Raw genomic sequence first — 22,383 nt, 5'->3', positions numbered from 1 at the left:
CACAGTACAGTTTACAGTTCTTTAAGTAGAGGCACGGAAGCAGTAAAACAAGCAGGTACCGCCATAATTACTCTCATTTACATTCCTTCTGTGCTTCCACATATCTTAAAAATCACTGTGTCATCAGGGTTGCCACAATTTCCCCAAGTAAAATTCCCTGATATTTCCCTGATCTTCAGACACATTTTAGCATTTTTCCCCTGACAAATTTTGAGATTGATTGATTGATTAATTGAGAGGGTTAATGGGGCCAAACAGCGAGATCATCAGTCCTGTGATTCCTAAGTTACTCACAGAAGAAAGCGGATCAGCCAAAAGTGGATGCATCCAGTAAGGGGAATAAACTATAAAATTTGTTAATAAACACACACACACACACACACACACACACAGTAAAAGGCATAAAATGGTAGACCAAATCTAAAAACTGGAAAAAAAGAGTGATCATTCCATGGGGGAGTGGTCACAGAGTCCCAGACTGAGAAAACGTGAGAGAGGTCCCAACCACAACCACCATGCCCCTGCTCCAAGAGTAAAAAAAAAACCTTATATCTGGAAATAACCACTTTCACAGAGGAAACCGAGGACCAGTTCAACCATCTGTGAATCGTCTGCTAATATTAAGTTAAGGAATACTGTACTTAGCATGAAGGGGACATTCTATCAATATGTGGGATATTATCAGTCTGGCTCCACAACCATACTGTGGCGGTGGTTCGTTGTACAGAACACAGTGGGTGAGCCTGGTATAACCAATACATAAATGGCATAAAGCAGTGGACTCGTTCCAAGAGGAGCAGAAGGAAGAGCACCAAGTAAGTGGACTACTACTGAGAGAAGCAGAAGGAAGAGCACCAAAGCACAGCAGTCTCCTCGATTGTGCGGAGTTTATTACAGAGAGCACCATATGTCATTCTACTTTCGGGCAAAGAGAGATTTGACATAGATCTGTATATCCACAGCTGGAGTCATGAAAGGGAATGGAGCATGAGTATCAGCTTACCTAGCCAAACAGTCAGCCCTTTCATTCTCTGGGATACCTACATAACTTGGGACTCACAGAGAGAGAACTGAGCAGGCAGCATGGCCAAAGAGGGAAGGCGAGAAGGTAATGGATAGCAGAGATTAAAGGACGATGAGAGTCTCACTCTGCTCAATGACTCTGTACATATTAAAACACTGTGGAGGGAGGCCTGAGTAACAAAATGGGGGCCCCGGTAACAGCTAGCAGCTCTGCTGTGAATACACTACATGATTCTGGCAATAAATGGTTTTCTAAGCCAGTAGGAGACGTGAAAGTGTATCCCGCTTTATTTATCGTCTTAGAAACATCAGTGTAGAAAATGGTAGGACCCTGGAACTCTGCAAGGATGGAATGTACAAGACACCGTAAGACCATAGGGGCAACAGATACCTTACGACTCTGGAGTAGATTGGTCCTATTCTGTGGTCTAGGCATCACCCGGGAGGGAGGGGGGGAGGGGGAGGAGGGAGGGGGGGGTGAGAGAAAATACACAGGGCACATTTCAGTGAATGGAGACAGAGATGAAGATCCCAACAGGGAAGTGAGATGCATTCCAACTGGCAATCCCACCCGTGGGCAGTGATCAGGAGGGAGACGTCGCTCGCTTGCAAAGAGAACAGGGTACACAAGATGGTCAGGGAATCTGCAAATGGCAATTGCGTAAGAAACCAGGAGTTGGTTTCATCATATTTGTCTGTGAGGAGACTGTCAATGGGACTACTGTGAAAGGCACCAATAGCCAGACACACCCTGTAATAGTGAACAAGATCAAGTATTTTCAGAACGCAAGGAGTCATAAACTTGACTTCCATAATCTAGTCTGGACAACACCAGAGCACTGTAAAGATGGAAAAGAGTAGCATCGTCTGCACCCCAAGATGTGTGGGTCAGGAGGCAGAGAGCATTAAGCTTCCAAATCCATGTAGTCTTCAGGCAGTAAATATGGGGCAGCCACATGTTTGTAAGGGGGTGTATTATGAACTAGCGACAAATATGTGTAACCCGAATTTTGGAGGGAGAAAATTGGAAGCCATGGGACACACCCCACACAGAGGTCCATCGGATGGCCCCTTGGAGCCGGCACTCAGCAGATGTTACTGAGTGGGAGCTGCACCAGATGCAAAAAAAGTCTACATACGATGCCGGGGAAACCTCAGGGCCAACAGAGATTACAAGCTCATTGATGGCTATGAGGAAGAGTGTAACACTTAATACAGAATCCTGAGGGATACCACTCTCCTGAATCTGAGGAGTGCTGAGTGAAGTGCCAACTGGAACCCGGAAGAGCCGGTGGGATAAAAAAATCGCGAATAAAAATCTGAAGGGGGCCACGAAAACCCCAGTCACAGAGGGTAACAAAAATGCGATGGCGCCAAGCCATATCGTATGTCTTATGAAGGTCAAACAAGACCGTAACAAGGTGCCGACAGCTAGTAAAAGCTAGTTGGATTGCAGTTTTGAATCTGAGTAAATGGTCAGTTGGAGGCATTATCAGTAAGGGAATAGGTGGCACTGATGTCAGGATTGGACAGAGAGTGGCTTTGGGGTCCTCGGAGAGCGGGTCTATCCTCCAGCCTGACGGTGTAAGCTTCCCGTTCTGAGAATGCTGGGAAGGGGTGTTCCGAGATGGAGCCCCATCCCTAGTGTGAGCCAGAGAAGAGGACTTTTCCGGAGCCGCCGAGGATGAGGAAATGGAAGGGGGGCAGGGTGGGGGTATGGGGGAGAGATGAGGAGGGGAAGACATAACTGAGGCATAGGTAGAGGAGAGATTCACAGGGTGAAGTCTGTCAAATTTCTTCTGGGCTTGAAAGTAGCTGAGACTGTCACGCTTCTTCATTTCCTGAATTTTTTTTTTTCCCTTCATGTACACTAGACACTATGGCAAGTGGGGAGAATGGAGACCAGAGAAGTTTACACAGTTAGGCTGTGGGGAGCAATATAACCTTCCAGCTTGTCAACACAGAACAACATACAGAGGAAGTGGGAAAAAAGCTATTCACTCAGTGCATTCAGAATGCAGTGATGCAACCAATTTTAATACAACTGAGAGAAAGCATCAACTGTGAGCTTTAATCAGCAATATAGGGAAAAAATGTAGGTATGTAAGAAACCTTAATAACATTTTTTTTTTTATCTATGCTTATGTGTGTTGCTACATTACCACACTATTTTTCCCCCACTACTGTGTATTTTGTTTAGTTTCAATGTGCTACAAAGATGTTTTCACACAATTCAACACTGTTTTAGGTAAAGGAATCATTGAATTGTTGGTAAAGTCACAGTTACACACTAAAATTACTTTAATTCTTCATGTTTGCATTTTGTCCCGTTATTCTGCAATACTGCAGTTCAAAATTGTTCAAATGGCTCTGAGCACTATGGAATACTGCAGTTCCTTGTACAGTTTGTCACTTACAATTCAATGTGTCATAAATGGTATTTTTCTATTTTTTAAGGTAATGCCATACTCTTCTTCCTCGTAAAGCGAGCTGTCACATAAAGTATCACGGTTTGCACTAAGTGAGTTCACATGCCCTGAATCACTCACAAATTGTGTTGTCAGCTGACATTTTGTAACGAATATCTGTTGTGTTCCCACAATTAATGTCATCATTTCCATGAAAATTTATCCTGGTAATTTCCACAATGTCTAAAATAACACAAATTTATCTGTTATAACATTTTTTGTTACACAGACAAAATAATTTCACGTCCCCAACAGTATTTTTTTTTTTTTTTTTATCTTGAAAGAACATCTTTTCATGATAATGTAAGCAAAGCATGTATCTGTAAACATTCCTTTTTTTTACATTTGCAACTTTTTTCACAGGCTGAAACATGACTTTTTTCTGTGAGTTAGTTGTAACACTGGTTTCTATTTATTATGAGTAGTGAAGAATCTCCTTTTAGAAGGTAGCCATCATATTTTAGACAAAAATTACTGATTTCTGATCTTTTTCCCTGGACTGTTTTTCTAATATCTGAAATTAACAGATATTTGCAACAGAATAAAAATGTAATGTGTTGCTGACCTATCTAGTTTTTTGACAAGCATTATAGAAATTCTGTAAACACTCTTACATTAATCAACTGCGTACTATGCAACTTTTTTTCAACTGACATATTTTACATTACAATTACATTTACAGAACTAAATTTACAATTTTTATCAAGTAACCCTACAGTGTACATTGCAAATTAACAGTAACAGAAGTAAATATTTCAAAGGATACTTACTCTAAACATATACCCTCAGCACATTGCAAAATAAAACAAAAGGCATATTCTACATCTTCTGATGACCAGCGGGATTCGCAAGCCTTGGAGAAGTCACCAAATCCTTTTATGACTGTATGAAGGACAGCAGTTGGTGTAGATTTACTAGCCATTTTTTCGTGGAAATAACCCATGAAATACTGTAAATGAGTAAAATACATATCAAGAACAGAAAATTTGATCAAAATGATTTGGAAGAAAATTGCTATTTGGTTACTCAGAAATTGTCAACACTACTGTAAATTGTTTAACGTTGAACATAGATGTCCCTTCCATGCCACGTGGCCTAACTTCGGAAAAGTTCTAGTCTGACCATCACGAATTTTTATGTAACTGTATGTGATCACTTGCATAAGTTTCCAATGAACATTGGTAAAGTTTTACTCTCAGCAAATTAATACTTGGAGAGAGACAGTCCTTGTTTGATAGTGCAGCATTGAACAATGTACCCCTGTGCTTATGGCAACTTTCTTAGAAATATTTCCAGCAGTATGTGCTTGGGCCATCTTGCACAACTTTTTTCACTCTCTTGCACAGACCAATAAAAAAAGATTTCATGCAAGATTTTCATACACATAACTAACTCAAGTCATCCAAAAACATTACCACTTGGGAAAAAAAGTGAAGTTTGGTTTGTTATGTCTCTGGAAGTAAGTGTGTGATAAATCCTAAACTTTGCATGCAATAACATACCACCACGATTTCTTAGAATATAAAATTTCATTCTCAAAAAAGTATTTTCCGCAAAATTGGAAATTTGTGGTAAGGTCTTATGGGACCAAACTGCTGAGATCATCAGTCCCTAAGCTTACGCACTACTTAATCTAACTTAAACTAGCTTACGCTAAGGACAACACACACACACACACACACACACACACACACCCATGCAGCTATTTTCTGCAAATTCTTAAACTACAAAAAAAAGATCCTGTTCAAAACTGCCTAAAAATTAGATTTCGTTTTGCAACGTGAGAGTTTAAGGCCATAAAAATAATGACAAGGTAAAGCTGCAATTAAAATACACCCATATTCAGCTCATACTCAAATTAAATCTAATACTTCTATTATGTTTCACAAATGTAGAGTAATGAATTTAAAATCTTCCGGGTTGTTAGGCCGCATCATATTTCTTCTAACAACCGACATTTTAACTCCTCTGTTGGGACCACTCCCAGAGTCTTGTGATGTTTATCACAGATTGAGCATAGTAATTTATGGGGAAGTAAAATCAGAAGTCCTAATGAAAATGATGAGAGCTGGAATTTTAAAACCCAGAGAAATCTGTAAAAAGAGTAAAATAAAGATCTTTAAGAAACAAGAAAGTATTTTTTTTATTTTTTAAACAAAAAATTATTTTTGTTTTTTTTTTTAACATGTCTATCATTTTCAGCTCTATAAAACTCCTTTTTTTTATAAAAATGAGAGAGTAAAGAAAATATAATAATGAGGACAGTGTTCTTTTTGTGTGTCTAATAATCTGAGGCAATCACGTCAACTTTTCAGCATGGAGGTTTGCAATATGCCATTTAAAGAATGCATGCTATACCACTGTGAAAAGCATTCTAGAACAAAAACTGTAGCGTCTGTTGTTGCTAACATTTCATACAGAATGAGCCACAGGAAATTATTGTGTTAAGCAATGGATCCATACTGATTAGGACACTTCGGTCAAGCAGCAAATGGCTTGCATGAATTAACTGAAGAAATAGGAACAAAAATTTGGAGTCTGTCAAGCTGTCATTACATTGCTTAACATTAAAGTCTGAATCTAAAGCAGGGCTTCATACAAAATGTGCTCACACAGAGAGCAAGCACAGTACCCTCAATATTGGCACAAGATGGAGAGTGTTGAGTCAAATCGAGAGCCAAGTGTGGGACACAACAGCTGCCGTCACATGTTTGTCAGTCAATTTAAATCCACGACCAGTTGCATGGAAATCATTATATGAAATATTATTGCTACTGATGAAACAAATAAACAAAAGTGCACATGTGCCACGTTATGATATTAACATATACTTCTACATTTTTCTTCAATTACTTTGTGAGCTGTTATACAAAAATGATGTACTTGAAGTGTGAGATTCTCAGGGTTTGTTTCTCCCTCCCCCCTCCCCCCTGAACAATTGCTTCTGTGTCCAGAGTAATTCTTCTTGTGCATTGTAGACACGGAGCACAGTTTAGATTGCGATCAGACAGTGAGTTTCTCAGGTGCATCTTCTTACTTTTCATTGCAGAGAACAATTGTTCACAAGCATACATGGAACAGAACAGTGATTAATATTGTAGCCACCTATTTGCAAAAATGAAGAAATCTATCCCGAGTGATATGTCTATAGAATTCCAAGATGTTTTTCATGTACTGACATTTGTCTGTGTGCTCTCTGTCACACTGCAGGTTAATAATTTCTAGTTTTTGTTCAGGACAAATCTCTTCAATGTTTGCTGAATATGGAGAGGAGAACAGATCAAAATCATTTTGTAATGCCAGCAGATCTTGAGAACATTGCTCAAATTCCTCCTTACGGGATAGTAAAATGTGTGAATAACACGTCCACGACCAGCAGTAACCGTCCTGGTGTTGCCCGACCAAGTGCCACAGGCATGGAACTCCATCCCAAAATGGCAAATGTACAACACAATGCATGCGTGGCTGCTTCACCATTCTGGCAGTTACACAGGTTATTAACGTATTAGCATTCCACATTTCCAGTGGCTCACCTCATGCTTACATTAAATTTGCAATGTTAATCACTTAAATACATATTTCTGAAATTTCTTTAATCTACATTAATTATTTTTTGGGGTTGCATTTTTTTCCATGATTGTATGTTACACCTTTGTCGGAGACTGATACTGTGGAATTTGTAGTATTTTAACTCCACATTTGGTACACATTGTTGAACAACCTGGGGCACCTAAACTAAATACCTACATTTTTCTGTGGTTTCTATATAGTGTCTCAAGTTTGTGCATTAGTTAAACATTTCTGGATGCATTGTCTGTAGCATATGAAAGTAAATATGCACACACTAGCAGCTGTGTTTCAGTTCTGACAAAAGGCTCCTCCTCTTGTCAGGAAATTTTCACATGATGACATTTCATTTTTAAACAAGTATGTGAACTGTTATTCACCCCCTTTCAATAGCTGGCCCTTGTGGTAAGATACATAAAAGGGGAATACTTTTTCAACAACCACATTCACATCGTTGTACTGCATGGTCTCACAGAAAAAGAATAGATCCTTAGGACAGAATTGGTCCTCTGAAAATATAAGGTGCACTTACACTTCCATGTGTCATACATTAACAGATTATAAGCCCAACAGACAAAAAATTAGTAATTCCTAGAGAATTTATTGCAAGCATCATTTAATACCATTTAATTCTGCCACTGGACTTGACAACTGCCTAGATTCAGTTAGGTAGTGAATCCAAAAGGTTGTGCAGATATGTCAGATCCAGGTTAAGCCACACTCTGAGGATCTAATTGCACAATTCTACCAAATTGCAGGGATAGTGATGTCGGCATTTTAGCCACCGCTCCAACAACACATCTCACAAATTTTATATGGTATTCAATTCAGCTGATTTTGCAAGACAACTGAGATGTAATAGTGTGGGGGAATGTTCAGAAAACCAGTCACAGTCTCTTCCAGCACTGCTGCCGTCTTGAAAGACGTGGGTATCAATAGCATACTCACCGTATAAATGCTGACTGAAAGGCAACACCTGATCATTCAGAATGTTTTAACAAACATGCTAGTTCATGTTAGTGGTCACCACAGTGAGCAGGCCACAATTCATTATAAGAAAAATACCCTCGAACCACCACAGACTCACCTCCAACTTGAACCTGACCGTGCATACATTCAGGACGAAATACTTCATTTCGCCTTCAATGCACCTTGCCATCTGAATATAGGCAAAATATGATTCATTGGACCGCATTAAATCTGCCAGTTGGCTGCTGTCCAAGTTCGATGATTTCCAGCCCACAGAAGATGTAGAGCTTTATGGCCTCTGTGAGCAATGGTCTATAGCGAGGTGACCTACTCCTAACGTTCACTGCACGCAGTTCCTGTTGCAATGTTCTCTCACTGACAGGTGGGAAAGGACTTTCACTCACTGCCTGTAGCAATGCCAATTGGGTTTGGAAGCAATTTTGATTCATAATCCATGAAATGCTCCTCCAGTCCCTCTCAGCCAGGATCTTTTTCCAATCCAAATTCTGACATTGCATTTCATGACCAAGTGCGTTACAACATTGCTTGTACACACATTTAACAGTTCGCCATGAACACCAGCAAACTCAGCAACTTCACACAGCATATAGCCATGGATACTGCCAAACACAATTGCCTCTATTTCCCACTATGACATGTTCTTAAATTTACTAATATTTATGTGCAATACTCACTTAAAAGACAAATATCTCATCAACTGCTACTTCCTTATGCTCACGTAGATACAATGTGCATGCAGTTGGGCATGGGACTATCACTGCACTTAACGATTCATCTGTGCTTGTGTACTGAGCGACTTAATTTTTTGTTCAGAGAGCTTACATACAACTAGCTGAGAGAAAATAATGCGTGAGGCAACATTACAAAGTGGACAGAATTCAATGTGATTTGCCCACTTCAGCACTTGCTGCTGCTGCTGCTGCTGCTGCTGCTGCTGCTGCTGCTGACGCCACCGCCGCCGCCGCCACCACCGCCACCACCACTACTACTACTGGGAGTTAGTTTTCTTCTTGAACACTAAGTTTGTAATAATGTTTCAGTTGATTAAATGAAAGTTAGTGGTGTTTGTTTTCTTTGTAACCAATGAACCCAGATGGAATGCAAAATGGAAATAAGTAGGCCTATTACAGATTGCACTGAAATGTTGTCACTGTGTTGCACCCTTTCTTTAAATAGAGAATACTCATCATAAACTTGCATCAAACAAGATGAAACATATTGTGCTAAATGCAAACAGTCATACCATGATCTCTCTTTAGCTGAGGAAGTATCTTCCACTTCAGTGAACAAATACTAACCTACACTCCTAAACTACACCTATTTGTAGATAGCTCACATTCAAGTTATTAGAATGACTGGATTCACAATCACGGGAACATAGTGTATATTCATCAGCACATCACTTGTCAGAATACGATAACTTCCACAGTGACCAAGGTCATAGGAACACAGGTTATGAATGCCATACTGGTACACTGCAGACACGTGATCTAGCAAGAGCCCAGCTGCAGGGACTCTAGGCTCCTGTTACACCTACCAACACTGCACTCAAAAGCTCCAACGCATATTGACTGAACCCAGCTATACCTCAAAGAGTGTTTCTGATGGACTTTCTAATTAAGTTCCTAGTGTTTCAGGGGGAACCAGCTCTATTCATCCATCATACATGCAGCTTCAGGGATCTTGGAACCATTACCTTCCAGAAAATAGAAGTGTAACATCAAACAAGAAACATTAAGGTATTTAACATATCGTTGAGAACTAGATCATTAAACATTGATTACAAGTACATATTGCAGAAGGATGGTAAGGGATTTCAGCTGTGTCCTCTTTAAAGAAACATACTTGTCATTTGCATTAACACAGCACCTGAGTGACTTTTTACACACATAAAACTGGGAAGGCGATGGTTCTCTATTTTAACACACAGTTTACTAAATAAAAAATAAATAAAAAAATAAATAAAAAATAAAAAAAATAAAAATAAAAAAATAAATAAATAATATTCAAACTAAAGTCTTACATTATTCTCATCTATAGCTATTTTTATTTGTGATTGAACTCGTTATGGAATAAGAAAAGAATATATAATAAAATTGTGTTTGCTTACAATCAAGAGTCCAGAATGCAAACATAGAGAAATCAGAAGTTTGTCTGAAGCTTATTTTCACTAAACTGTCAGATGTGTCAAAAGCAGACCCACCAACAAAAGAACTTTAGTTACAGCAAGATACAATAATCAGATCATAAGCTCCAGGATACACTGTTAACATCACATCACAGCAATGTGTCTCCCCCTGTCTTTACAACAGTTGGGCCCTCTCATCCTGGGGTCTGAGCATCCTGTCCTCCTCCTTTAACTTTTCTCAATGTATCCCTCTGTTCTTTCTGAAGAAGGAACTACTAAATCTGAAAGTTACACCAGTGTATGTAATTTTATGTGCATCAGCAATCCTGAATTTTTGCCTCCAAAGTAAATACTGGCCAGTAATTCTATCTCACAATTTTATAACCTTATTTTATGCATTTTAAAACAAATCAAAATGGCGTAGGTCAATGGTTATATAATGGACAAAATTCTATGTATGAAGTTTCAGGACATTCAGATTGATGATAAACTGAGGTGACACAACAACGCACTTAAATTAACCAAAAAGCTCAGTTTTGCCTGCTGTTCAAATACAAATATCTCTCACTGTGTTGACCTGTTTTTGTTTTTAGGGCACAAAAACAACTAGGGTCATATGCACCCAGATCAGAACTGTAGAGCATGAAGACAAAGAGAGGAGTTAAAAATGACAACACATTAATTCCAATTGACAGAAAAGAAGACCGCTAAAAACAAGGATATGGACAAATGTCTATGAAATATGCCCTGGAGAAATGGAGGTCCTGAACTAAAAATTAAATTTCCTTCACCATATTGCTACAATGGATAAAAAGTAAAATGCAGTCGGCAGCCGGCGCATCATTCGCTAAAACAGCTGATAACTCAGGCAGCAAACACAAATCAGAATGTAAGTGGTTAACAAAAAGAGCATTTTATCAGGAAACGGTGGATCATCAAAGGTTGAGGACAATAAGCACAAACTGGTAGGAGAGCACCACTAACAAATGCCAATGGTTAAAAAGATAGTGCCCGATACACAACCCAGCTAGAATGATTTCCTCACGGCAAGAGGGCTAAGAGGAGGTAGGTCAAGCCACTGGGAGAGGCTGAATAACCTGGAACTTGTTCCCAAGAAGGGACGACCAGCAATGATGCCAAAGTGACACCACCTGCTGACAGATGGCAACACAGATATCAGAGGGAATGTAAGAATTAGCGGGCTGAGATACAAGAACTGCAGCCTTGGCAGCAGCGACAGCAGCCTCATTTCCTGCCAGGCTGACATGACCAGGAACTCACATAAACACCACAGTGGCTCCATCAAAAGCGTGCAAGTGACAGCTTTCTTAGACCTGTTGCACTAAGGGGTGCACTGTGTACAGCACACAAGTCTTTGAAGGGCACCGAGAGAGTCAGAGCAGATGAATCAATTCAAAAGCCTGTGTTGTTAGATGTACTGCCTGGTCTGATACAGGGCGAAGAGATTTGCAGTAAAGACTGAGCAGTGTTTCAGAAGCCAATACCAAAATACGTCACTGCCAATGAAGAAGGCACATCTGACACTATGGTCAGTTGAAGAGCCGTCAGTGTACAAAAAGGTACTATTGTGAAGTTCCGTGCGAATGTCATGAAACCGAAGGTGATAGAGTGAGGCTGGAGTAGTATCCTTAGGAGGCAAAAGGCTGTGGTGAAAACAGGCCGAAGCTGAGGTGATGAAGGCTTCACACCCATTGGAAAGTGGCAGGTAGTGTGAAGTTAAGCTGCCACAGCAAGAGCCGAAAGCAAACTCCAGGAGGTAACAGAGAAGAGAGACGCACCCCATACTGGCGGTCAAAGGAATCATGGAAGAAGAAGACACAGGATGGGTGGCCGGGCATGGCAGATAAATGGCATGCGTATCAGCTGAGAAGAATATCGCATCGGTATGACAGCAATAGTTCGGCCACCTCTGCATACAGACTCTCAACTGGGCTAGTGTAAAAAGTGCCAGTGGCCAAAATGATGCCATGATGATGGATAGTATTGAGACATCATAAGAGGGGCGGACATGCAGATGCATAAACGAAACACCCATTATCTAGTTTCAAATGGTGAAGGGTGGTTCGATCTGCTCCCCAGGAAGTACCACTGAGGACACACAGGACACTGAGGGACCGCATACAGTGGGCTGTCAGGTAAGAAACATGGGAGGACCACGAAAGTTTCCTATCGAGCATGAGCCCCAGGAATTTTGTAGCTTCAACAAACGGAAGGTGAACAGACCCAAGATACAAAGATGGTGAAAGAAACCAATTGCACCGCCAGAAATTCATACAAACGGTCTTGTCAGTAGAAAAACAAAAGCCATTGTTCATGCTACATGAGTAAAGACAATCGAGACATTGCTGAAGAAGCCACTCAATGAGACAAGTCCATGGAGAACAAAAAGGGAGCCGGAGATGCCCGGCAGGAGATATGCCATTATAGGGTTAATGGCAACAGCAAAGAGGACGACGCTTATGGCGGAACCCTGAGGCACACCATTTTCCAGGATAAAGGTGTCCAACAAGGCAGAACCCATGCATACCTTGAAAACAGTTTTTAAAAATTCCTGAAGGAAATGGGGCATGCAGCCAGGGAAGCCTCACATGTAGAGAATATGGAGGATAGAAGTCCAGCAGCAGGGGTTGTAGGCTTTCTCCAAATCGAAAAACACTGCCACAGTCTGGGATTTCTACAGAAAACCGTTCATGACATGGGTGGAGAAAGTGATTAAATGTTCAACTGCAGAACGGTGCTCTCAGAATCCACACTAGGCAGTAGTTAGTGAATTGCGAGACACGAGCCACCATACCAGATGGGCTCAAATCATACATTCCATCACCTTGCAAACGCAGCTGGTGAGAGAACTGGGGTGGTAGCTAGTAGGATGGTGTTTGTCCTTGCCAGGCTTAAGTGTGGGTATGACACTGGCTTCACGTCAGCCTCCGGGAAACATGCCCTCTACCCGGATGCAGTTGTACATATGAAGCAGATAGTGCTTTCCTGCAAGAGAAAGGCACCACAACATCTGAGTGGAAACATCATCTGGCCCTAGGAAGGAGGATCAGGATGAAGTGAGAGCATGATCCAGCTCCCTCACAGTAAAGGCGGCATTGTAGTAGTCACGATTCGGAGAAGAGTAGGGTATTGCCCAAGCCGTCTCCACTTGTTTCCGATGGAGGAAGGCAAGGTGATGGGGCTTGGGGGGCGGGGGGAGTGGGGGGGGGGGGGAGGGAGCAGCTCCAAATCTCTGCAAAAGAGAAGGCGGGGGGAGGGGGGGGGGAGGGAGCAGCTCCAAATCTCTGCAAAAGAGAGGCCCAAGGTGTTGGAGATAGCTATAGGGTCCACTTTGACACTGTCTTCCACTGTCAAACTGGAAACAGGGGAATGGAACTTGGTCCCAGAGAGTCATCAGAGGTTAACCGACACGACGGAAGAGGGAGTGGAACTGGCAAAATAACTGGTGAATGAAATCCAGCTAGCATTTTTGCTATCCCGAAGAATGCCACAACAATGTGCACGCAACTGTTTATAATGAATGCAGTTTGCCATCATAGGATGAGGGTTAAAAACACAGAGAGCATGTCTCCAGGCGTGAATTGCACTGTGGCACACCTCAGTTCATCAAGGGACCGGGACAGAGCGTGGTAAAGAGGAACTGCGAGGAATGGAATGTCCTGCGGTGATAAGGATAACGTTTGTGAGATATTCTACCTGTTCATCACAACTGGGAAAATGTTGTCCATCAAAGGTCATGAGGGAGGAGTAAAGCTGCCATTTGGGTGTGTACATCAGTGGGGTAGGAGTCAGCAAGCAGAGAGCATACGGAAAATGATCGGTCGAGTATGCATCAGAGAGAACGGATCACTTGGGATGATGAGCAAGTTGGGAAATGCAGGAGAGGTTCAAATGAGAATAGGTGTGTGTGGAGTCTGAAAGGAACATGGGTACTCCTCTGTTAAGGCAGAGGTGGTTTAGTTGACCGACAAGATCAGCCAGGAGGCACCTCTCTGACAGGTTCTGAGAGAACCCCAAAGGGGATGGTGGGCATTTAAGTCATCGAGCAGCGGAAAGGGATGAGGTAGCTGCCCAATAAGCTCAAGAAAGTCTGCCCTGGTGACATCAAATGAGGGAGGGATGTAACAGTTCAAAGGGAAAAAGGTCAAGTGAGAAAGGAAAAGGCAAACTTCAATGGCTTGAAGGCAGGTAGTAAGGGAGATGGGCTGACTATGAACATCATCCCACATGAGCAGCATGGTTCCCCCATGAGATGGAATGCCATCCTCAGGGGAAAGTCAAAGCAGACCAGAAAGAAATGCAAGAGGTAGGTCAAAGTGGTCATGAGGATGCAATTCTATTTCCTGGAGGCAGAGAACAAGTGGATGTTGCCTTCCAACAGCAGCCATAATTCCTCCTTGTTGAATCTAAGGCTGCAAATGAAGGAGTGTCATGACGAGGAAAGAGGAGGAGGGAGAAAATGAAGGGGTGCCACCTCTGCGGCTGCCGAATGCCAGCCTTCAAACACTCTGCTACAGGGCGCAGAGGCTGGAAGATCCTGCTCCATGAGATCTACAGAGGCACCACCGTTCTCCCTCTATCTATCTGTGGAGTCCAGGGTAGAAAAATGGTTGGTAGTGAGCACCAGCAAAGCGTAGGTCAGCCAGGTGAGGGTATCACGTAGCAAAGAGGATCTCTGCAGCGATGAAGGAGAAGACCATTTGCCTTTGTTTGACTTCTTGGAGCCTTTCCGGTGGGCAGAGGAAGACTCATATGTTTGCTGGCTGGAGGGATGTAGGAAATCTTTGTGGCAGTATTCCTTCTGTCCTTTTTGGTCTGCCAGTTGTGTAGAAGGTGACTCTGCCCTGCGAGGTGAAATTTTTGTGGCTTGTTGCACAGCTGGACGAGACGACACCGATGATACCATGACACTTGGCAATTTCACAACCGCAGTGCTGAATTTGAGGTCACACCTCTGCGTGGTCATGTCCTTCACGGAGCAAGATGTAGCAGGGACAGTACTGTAAGTGCCAGATGGTAGAACACAGGGTTTGCAACTAGCCAATAACTTGCAAGCGACTGAATAAGGCATTTACTCCTTTATCCAGATCTCCTGCGCAGCCTGCCCATTGCAGTACACGGGACAATCTCGAGAGAAGGTGATATGGTCACCATTGCAGTTGATACAGTGAGGAGGAGGCAGCATACCTAACACAGGTTACACTTTTGGCCAGGTGTCGACCGGATGTTTGAGTACGGTTCAAACAATGACATTGATAACACTGCATCGGGATCAGAATATACAGTCGGACTTTGATAACTCCATAGCCTGCTTTGATCTTGGATGCAAGCATCACTCTATCAAAAGAAAGAAAAAGAGTGCGTGTGGGCACTAAGGATGCATCCACCTTTTTCATCACCCGATGGACTGCAATGACACCCTGATCAGAGAGGATTTATGCCTCAGTTAGACCATCAAGCAGCCTAGTGTAAATAACACCAAGGGAAGAATTCAGAGCTCTATGGGTGAAACGAATAGGATAGCCATGGAGAAACAAAGTGGCAAGCAGTTTTTGTGCTTGAGAATCAAAAGCAGTCTCTGAAAACAAAGTGCCATTGCGTAAATGGGAGCAGTATTTCACACGGCCGGCAATTGTATCAACACCTTTCTGAAGAAGACTGGATTTACCGTTGCAAAGGATTGACCTCCTTTAGTACATGATACCACTAGGAAACGTGGCGCAACTGGCACGGTCTCTGAATCGGGAACTTCATCCAGTTTATATTTGGTAGACACTGACTATGAATATGATGGCTGGTTCATTGTGAGAAAATCCCCCGTGATTGCCAGAATCTCTAATGGTTAGCTCCTTCCAACTGGAGCCCCCCTCCTCAGACAGGGCCTCATCCACCTTTGGTGATTGTTCACACCTCCCAAACACCTGACAGAGGGACAAATCAGCAATTTGGGAAGGTATCAGCTCAGGCAGTCACCTCTCCCTGAGCCTGGCCTGAGCCCAGGGTACATGCAAACCCTAACTGTCGACCCAGGGCTGGGAATTATGAGTTACCCAGTCACCTTTTACACGTCAGACATGTGGGCTGGCCTTCAGGTGTGCACAGGGAGGACGAAGCAAAAGAGGAACCTCAAAGCTGAAGTGGAGGAAGGATAAGAGAAGGCAAATGAAGAAAGAAAAAGAGAAATGAAAAAAAGTGGTGAGAATTTTCTGATGTCAGCCACTGAAAATGCGGAACACATTCCGGAAAACACCCTAGACATGTTCCCAAATGGAGGGGAAAAAGAATAGCAAGGAGATAGACATGCAGCAGAGAAGGGGGAAAATGCTGCAAAGGCTGGGACCCCATGGTAGACAAGCTTGAACCCACCACAGAGCGGTGAGCTCCCTCGGGGGATTGTGTTGGCCTGAAGACAGGATTGCTAGCATATTTTGAATGGCACAATCTTTTGGGCAATGCAGCTAAGGTGAATGAAGTTTTTATTCAACAGGTGGGTACAATAGTAATATTGCGTAAAACTAGTAACTTCACATCTTTTGTAAGCCCCTTCACATCTTTTGTAAGCCTCTTCAGGGGCCTACTTATTCTTACATTTGTCTGCCAAGATATATATTCCCTGAGTGTTTTTAGTGTTAATAATATGAGTGAATTTAGTGCAAACTCTGCACTCACAAATACACTACCAGAAGTACACACAATTTTCCTACAGATTACGAATTCTCTCCGAGTTATAGAACAGAGTTTTTATATTCTGTTGCCGAAGTCTATAACAGGTATCTGGAGACATCAACAAAAAAATGTAAATCTTGAACCACTCAAAAACTTACAAAAATAAAACCTTATTAGCCACACCTTTATGAGCTCTTAATTTATACTGACTAGAGCATCAACCATGAATGGAAAAAGGAGAATGTCTGGAGGAGAGGCAAGACACCTACAAGTGACACCCAACACTAGACAATATTTTCACTTTCTTCCTTTTCACAGGAAGCAGTACAGTACCTATTGGTTATATATGTGCTTTCACTTAAATTGTATTACAAACCTCATACCTCAAACACTGTTTTCGCCCTGTCATCTGTTTCTTTACACAATACATCTGCAATAATGTCATAGAAGCTTTGCAAAGCTGCAATCCCTGCTTTTTTGTCTTTGTCAGGCATTTCAATCCATTGCAGTAAAGTTGAATGCCACCATTTGTATTCCTTATACATCATTTCAGCAAAGTGATTTCCATGTAGTTCAATAATGGACAAAGCAACTGTGAACCAGAGACAGTGTTTTAAATAAATATGAATCACACAACAAAACTTACAAATAAGCACTTACTAATACATTCATCATATTTACAAACAAAAATAATACTATTGGACCTACAACAAATTTAAACATGGAGAAGTAACAACTCTTGTTTTTTCACGAGGCACTAACATCTCTTTTTCTTACTCCATTGTCCATAATGCTTAATAACTTTTTAATAGTGAGGTAATGAAAACATAGCAAAAAAATTATTGGGTACATGTCCAAGAGGGAATCGGTCATTCCAAAACCACACCCACTTATCTTCAAAGAAAGCTATGGGCAGAAAAACAAAATCAGAATGGTTGGAAAAAGATTTCAAGCCAACCCAACTGAATTCAAGCCCACTGTTTAATCAGACTACTACAACGTTCAGTACTAAAGCTCAATGTTTTGTTAGATTATGTAGTTTGAATTTGAGTGAGTTAGTTGTGGGACTGACAATCCTGTGGTTAATGATACATGGTCCAGTCACAATGTGACCAATGCCTGTGTTCGACATCGACATGCAATAACCCCTCTCAGCTGGCTTGTGGCAGCACTGGTAGTGGAGGGTGTGTCAGAGGATGCACAAAAAAGGACAGTCGTCGTCATAATGTGGAAACAGAGTGATTTACCTGATGTCCAAAAGGGCATAACATGGCTTTCGGACAAAGGGTGCGAGCATTTCTGAAACAGCTAAGTTTGTAAACTGATCACTTGCCGTCATGGTTAAAATATACAGTGCATGGCAAAATGTATTGAGGCAACAGTGTTGCAATATGAGCAATAGATGACAGGGGTGAACAACAGCTGCAAAGATGTGTATGGGTGAATGGACGTGGAAGTGTTGAGCAACTGAATGTCCAGATGAACTAAGGGGCTACCAACAGTGTGTCCTCAATGAAAGTTCAGCAAATGTTGCTGCATATGGGCCTCTGCAGCAGGCACATAGTTCATGCAACAATGCTGACTGCTGTTCATCGCTGACCGAAGTTGGATTTTGCATACCGATACAGCAATTGGAAGTCCACTGAGTAGTGCCAGGTAGCTTTTTCAGATGAATTACATTTTATGCTCCTTTGGACGGCTTGTCTTTGGCATGTACTGTCCTGCAACAATTGTCAGAAGGGTCCAGGACAAAGGAGGGAGCGTTATGGTCTGGGGAATGTTTTCAGGGCATTCCCTGGGTGATCTTGTCATTCTGGAAGACACAGTGTATTAACAAAAGAATGCATCTATCCTAGCGGACCACATCCACCCTATACACAGTTTGTTTTTCCCTAGCACAATAGTATCTACAAGCAGGACAATGCAATATCTCACAGAATGTGTGCATTCTTCAAAGAACATCAGGATGAGTTTATCATACTCATGGCCACCAACCCCCCCCCCCCCCCCCCCTTCCTCGTTCCCCATACCCATCGGTATCTTCTAGAACCTCAATGACTTTTCCTGACAGCAAAAAGTGGTTATTCAAGCTTCTGACAGGTGGTCACATTAACATGACTGTACCGTGTAGAGGATGTAAGTCAGGGACTCACTGCAACGTCATTCTGAGCAAGAATGTAAACTGCATAAACAAAAGAGAGCAAATTTCTAATTCTGAGAGAAAGAAACAGTAACAATTTTTAAGCTGTGTTGGAGTTACCACAGAAAGAAAATCATCTCGCCAAAGAGGATGGGGCATGACTGAGGAGACTTTACATGAATAAAAAGAAGCAGACATTAATAGTATGCATTAGCAGACATTAGTAGTATTCATTATTAATTTAAAAAATTGAGAACATTAGACAATGTATTGCATAAATATTGTGATACAAATATTAATTGTTACAGTTGGTGCACGAAAGCACTCAAATTTTTCCTATACTGGAAGTTTATTGCAGTTAGTAAATCAGCAATGATAAGAATAGGTCTCCACTAGCAACATAGCAACAAGATTGACTTTAACCAAACATTTGGTAATACAGGACAATTGTACAGATTTTAACTTTTGTCACTGCATGGATTTTTCACTGCATTAAAGCCTGACTTCCAAAGTTACAGTCTCTCAATATATGTACAAATGGAAAGTAGTTTATTAAGTCACTAAAACCAATGTGTTATCACTGATGAGCAACTTAATTAGAAAGAGCTGCAGTGTTGGAGAATGAGCACTTTTGTCACGATGTCACCAGAATGGGGTATCCTCAGACATCTGCTGGCTATTGGTGTGCTAATTGAGCAAAGGATGGGCAAGATACAGTGACATAGCCCAAATGTAGGTACTACATGTGTAGGATAATATCTCCAAGGTTATGCATGTACTGACCTTTTACAGTGCCTTATGTTACAATTCAGTGATTTCTGCCACTGCAGAATTAACTGTCATGGGTAGCAATGTGTTGTGGCAGGTACTGTTGTTGACTATAATGGACTACAACAGGAAATGGGTGCACTGTATCTCACCCATGAATTCTATGCTCAACCACAACAACTAATTAGCAGCCATACTATTCACAGTCAACTAACTGCTACAGGATACAGAAGCCACCAACAGTGCATACCCTGTACTCGGCTCCCATCAATCTCTGCAAAATGTCGGCAGTGCTTAAGGTGTCATCTGTCAGGAAGTTATACAAACCAACAATGTGTGTCCTGGCATCTGTAGCTTAAGAAGTCGCTGCTATTATTAGTGGTAAATGGGATGCTATGTGCTACTCTGAAGGCATGTCTAAATCAACTGTTCATGAACATATGACTAGTGTACACATACATCATACTTTACTTTCCACAAGAGTAACTAGTCAATGACATTTCTCAGTTCAAACTACAGAAATAATTTCCATTTTTATCTACATAGCTATTGCTAGGTATCTGAAAAATTCACATTTTGTAATAAATCTGAACATAGATGCGAATTCTACCTCAAAATGTGACAACATGAAATTATTTAGTAGATGCTATTTCATAGCGAATTGTATTCCGATGAACTGTAAGCGGCAATAAAATGAAAATGAGATGGACTATATAATGAGCATAGTGCAGATATTGTTAATGCAGTTAAGTATGTGCACTCTATTGGGAATCACGAAGGAACAACGCAATGTTCACCTCTGTGCCATTTATGTTAGATGTGCTCGACATGAGTCAGTGAGTCATATGTGCATCAGACTTCACTGTGGAGGCTAGGAAAGAGGAACAGTGAGATGTAGTGTGGTTTTTCACTGCAGAAGAAATATCAGGAAGTGAAATTCGCAACTGAATATCTGCTGTGTATGGCAAAAACAATGAGTGCATGGTTGCCCGAAATAAACGATTTCAAAGTCAGGTGCCACTGAAAGACAGCATTCAGCCAGGATAAACCTATTGTGCCACTGCCCCTTCTCTCATTGTTGCAGCGGTTGCTGCCATGAGAAACAGTAGATGGTGGAAGACATTTGGCTCATGGTACACATCAGTCACAGTACCGCTCATGCCATCAAGGCAGAGATCCTAAAGTTCCTTAAGATCTTCACACAATGGGTTCCTCACAGCCTGGTGGAGGAGTAGAAGTTGAACACAACATCGACATCACAGCAGCACCTGTAGTGGTAACACAATGAACCATATCATTTCCTGTCCCATATTGTCATAGGAGATGAAACATGGTTTAACCATTTTGAGCCAGAGAACAAGCATCAAAGCCAACAATGGATGCACATGGTTTCATCCCACTGAAAAAAATCAAAAGCAGTGCATGCCACCTCCAGAAAATAATGATCTTTTTCTTGGACTGCAAGGGCCCACTACTCATGAACCTTTGGAACACAGCACTATAATTAATGCACAGAGATATATGGACAAATTGAAGCAGGCCATGAGTCCAAATACTCAGGAGTGTCAACGGATGGCATCATTCTGTTGCACGATACTGCCCATCCATATGTTGCCAAGGTTGTTTCAACTGCGCTGCAGAAGTTTCACTGAGAAGCCATTAAACATCATACGTACAGTCCCGATCTCTCCCCCATTCGATTTCCATATTTTTGGAGTCCTGGAGAAAGACATTTATGGCCGTCAACTGGCTTCAGATGAAGTGCAAGCCTGGGTAGAACCATGGTTCCGTAGGCACCACAAACATTTTTCCTTCAAGGCATTGACCGTCTTCTCTCACAGCATGGCAATTATTTTTGAAATAGTAAATGGTTTAATTTCTTGTGTTTTCATTTGCCTCATTTTCATTTGACTGCTCCTTATATTTTATCAGATATAATCTGAAATAACTTTATTTCCTGCATATAAAAAATCTAAAATGTAACCAATTTTCTGTTTACTGGTATTGCCCATTTTTGGGCAAAGCCCAATCTGGAAGAGTAATGTGTGTGAGTATGTTTTTTTCAATATAATAAGTGCACAAACACAATGATGTAACAGTTCGCTTTATGCTCCAGGGCCACAGCAATTGTAGGTGGTTGAATGGTTTATATGAAATACACACCGTGTAATGGAACATAGTACTCAGCCATGAGACCTAGCATTTTACTACAAAGTAACATGTACATTTGTCTGCTAGCTACAGTTAAAAAATTGGTATAATTCAGACACAATTAAAATTACAGTTTTCAGTAGTGGAAGTTTTTAACAGTGGTTGTGTATAATACTGATAGATATCGGGCTGGAACTACCTTGTTGACGACACTGCTACAGAAAGCAATTGCACACTAGCCTTTACCGAATGCTTTGTTTGTGTGTTGCTCATTGTTTTCTTTTCTATTTTGAAATGAATGAACAGACTTATTGTATCACATCACAGAGTCTGATTATGACCCTCGCATCAATAGAAGGGGTCAGCGATCTTATGACCATGTGTCAGTTCTGCTTTCATAGAAATGTGGCCAGGTTGCCCTATGAGAGGCAGGCAGCACTTGTTCCCCAGTACTACTCCTC

At 41.5% G+C, this 22,383-nt stretch overlaps 1 protein-coding gene across 1 annotated transcript in view; it reads right to left on the bottom strand.

Annotated features, from left to right (window-relative positions):
* The window catches only part of LOC126167810 (DNA-dependent protein kinase catalytic subunit-like), a 540,256-nt gene that overhangs the window by 439,628 nt on the left and 78,245 nt on the right, over positions 1–22,383 (bottom strand). Inside the window, exons 6-7 of the mRNA XM_049920510.1 lie at positions 17,247–17,455; positions 4,262–4,440 (exon numbers count right to left, since the gene is read on the bottom strand). Coding sequence (XP_049776467.1) covers positions 4,262–4,440; positions 17,247–17,455 — 388 coding nt within the window. The remainder of the gene's footprint in view (positions 1–4,261; positions 4,441–17,246; positions 17,456–22,383) is intronic.

Source organism: Schistocerca cancellata, chromosome 1 (assembly GCF_023864275.1).
Source record: "Schistocerca cancellata isolate TAMUIC-IGC-003103 chromosome 1, iqSchCanc2.1, whole genome shotgun sequence".
NCBI lineage: Eukaryota > Metazoa > Arthropoda > Insecta > Orthoptera > Acrididae > Schistocerca > Schistocerca cancellata.
This window is presented reverse-complemented; position numbering and strand designations above follow the sequence as displayed.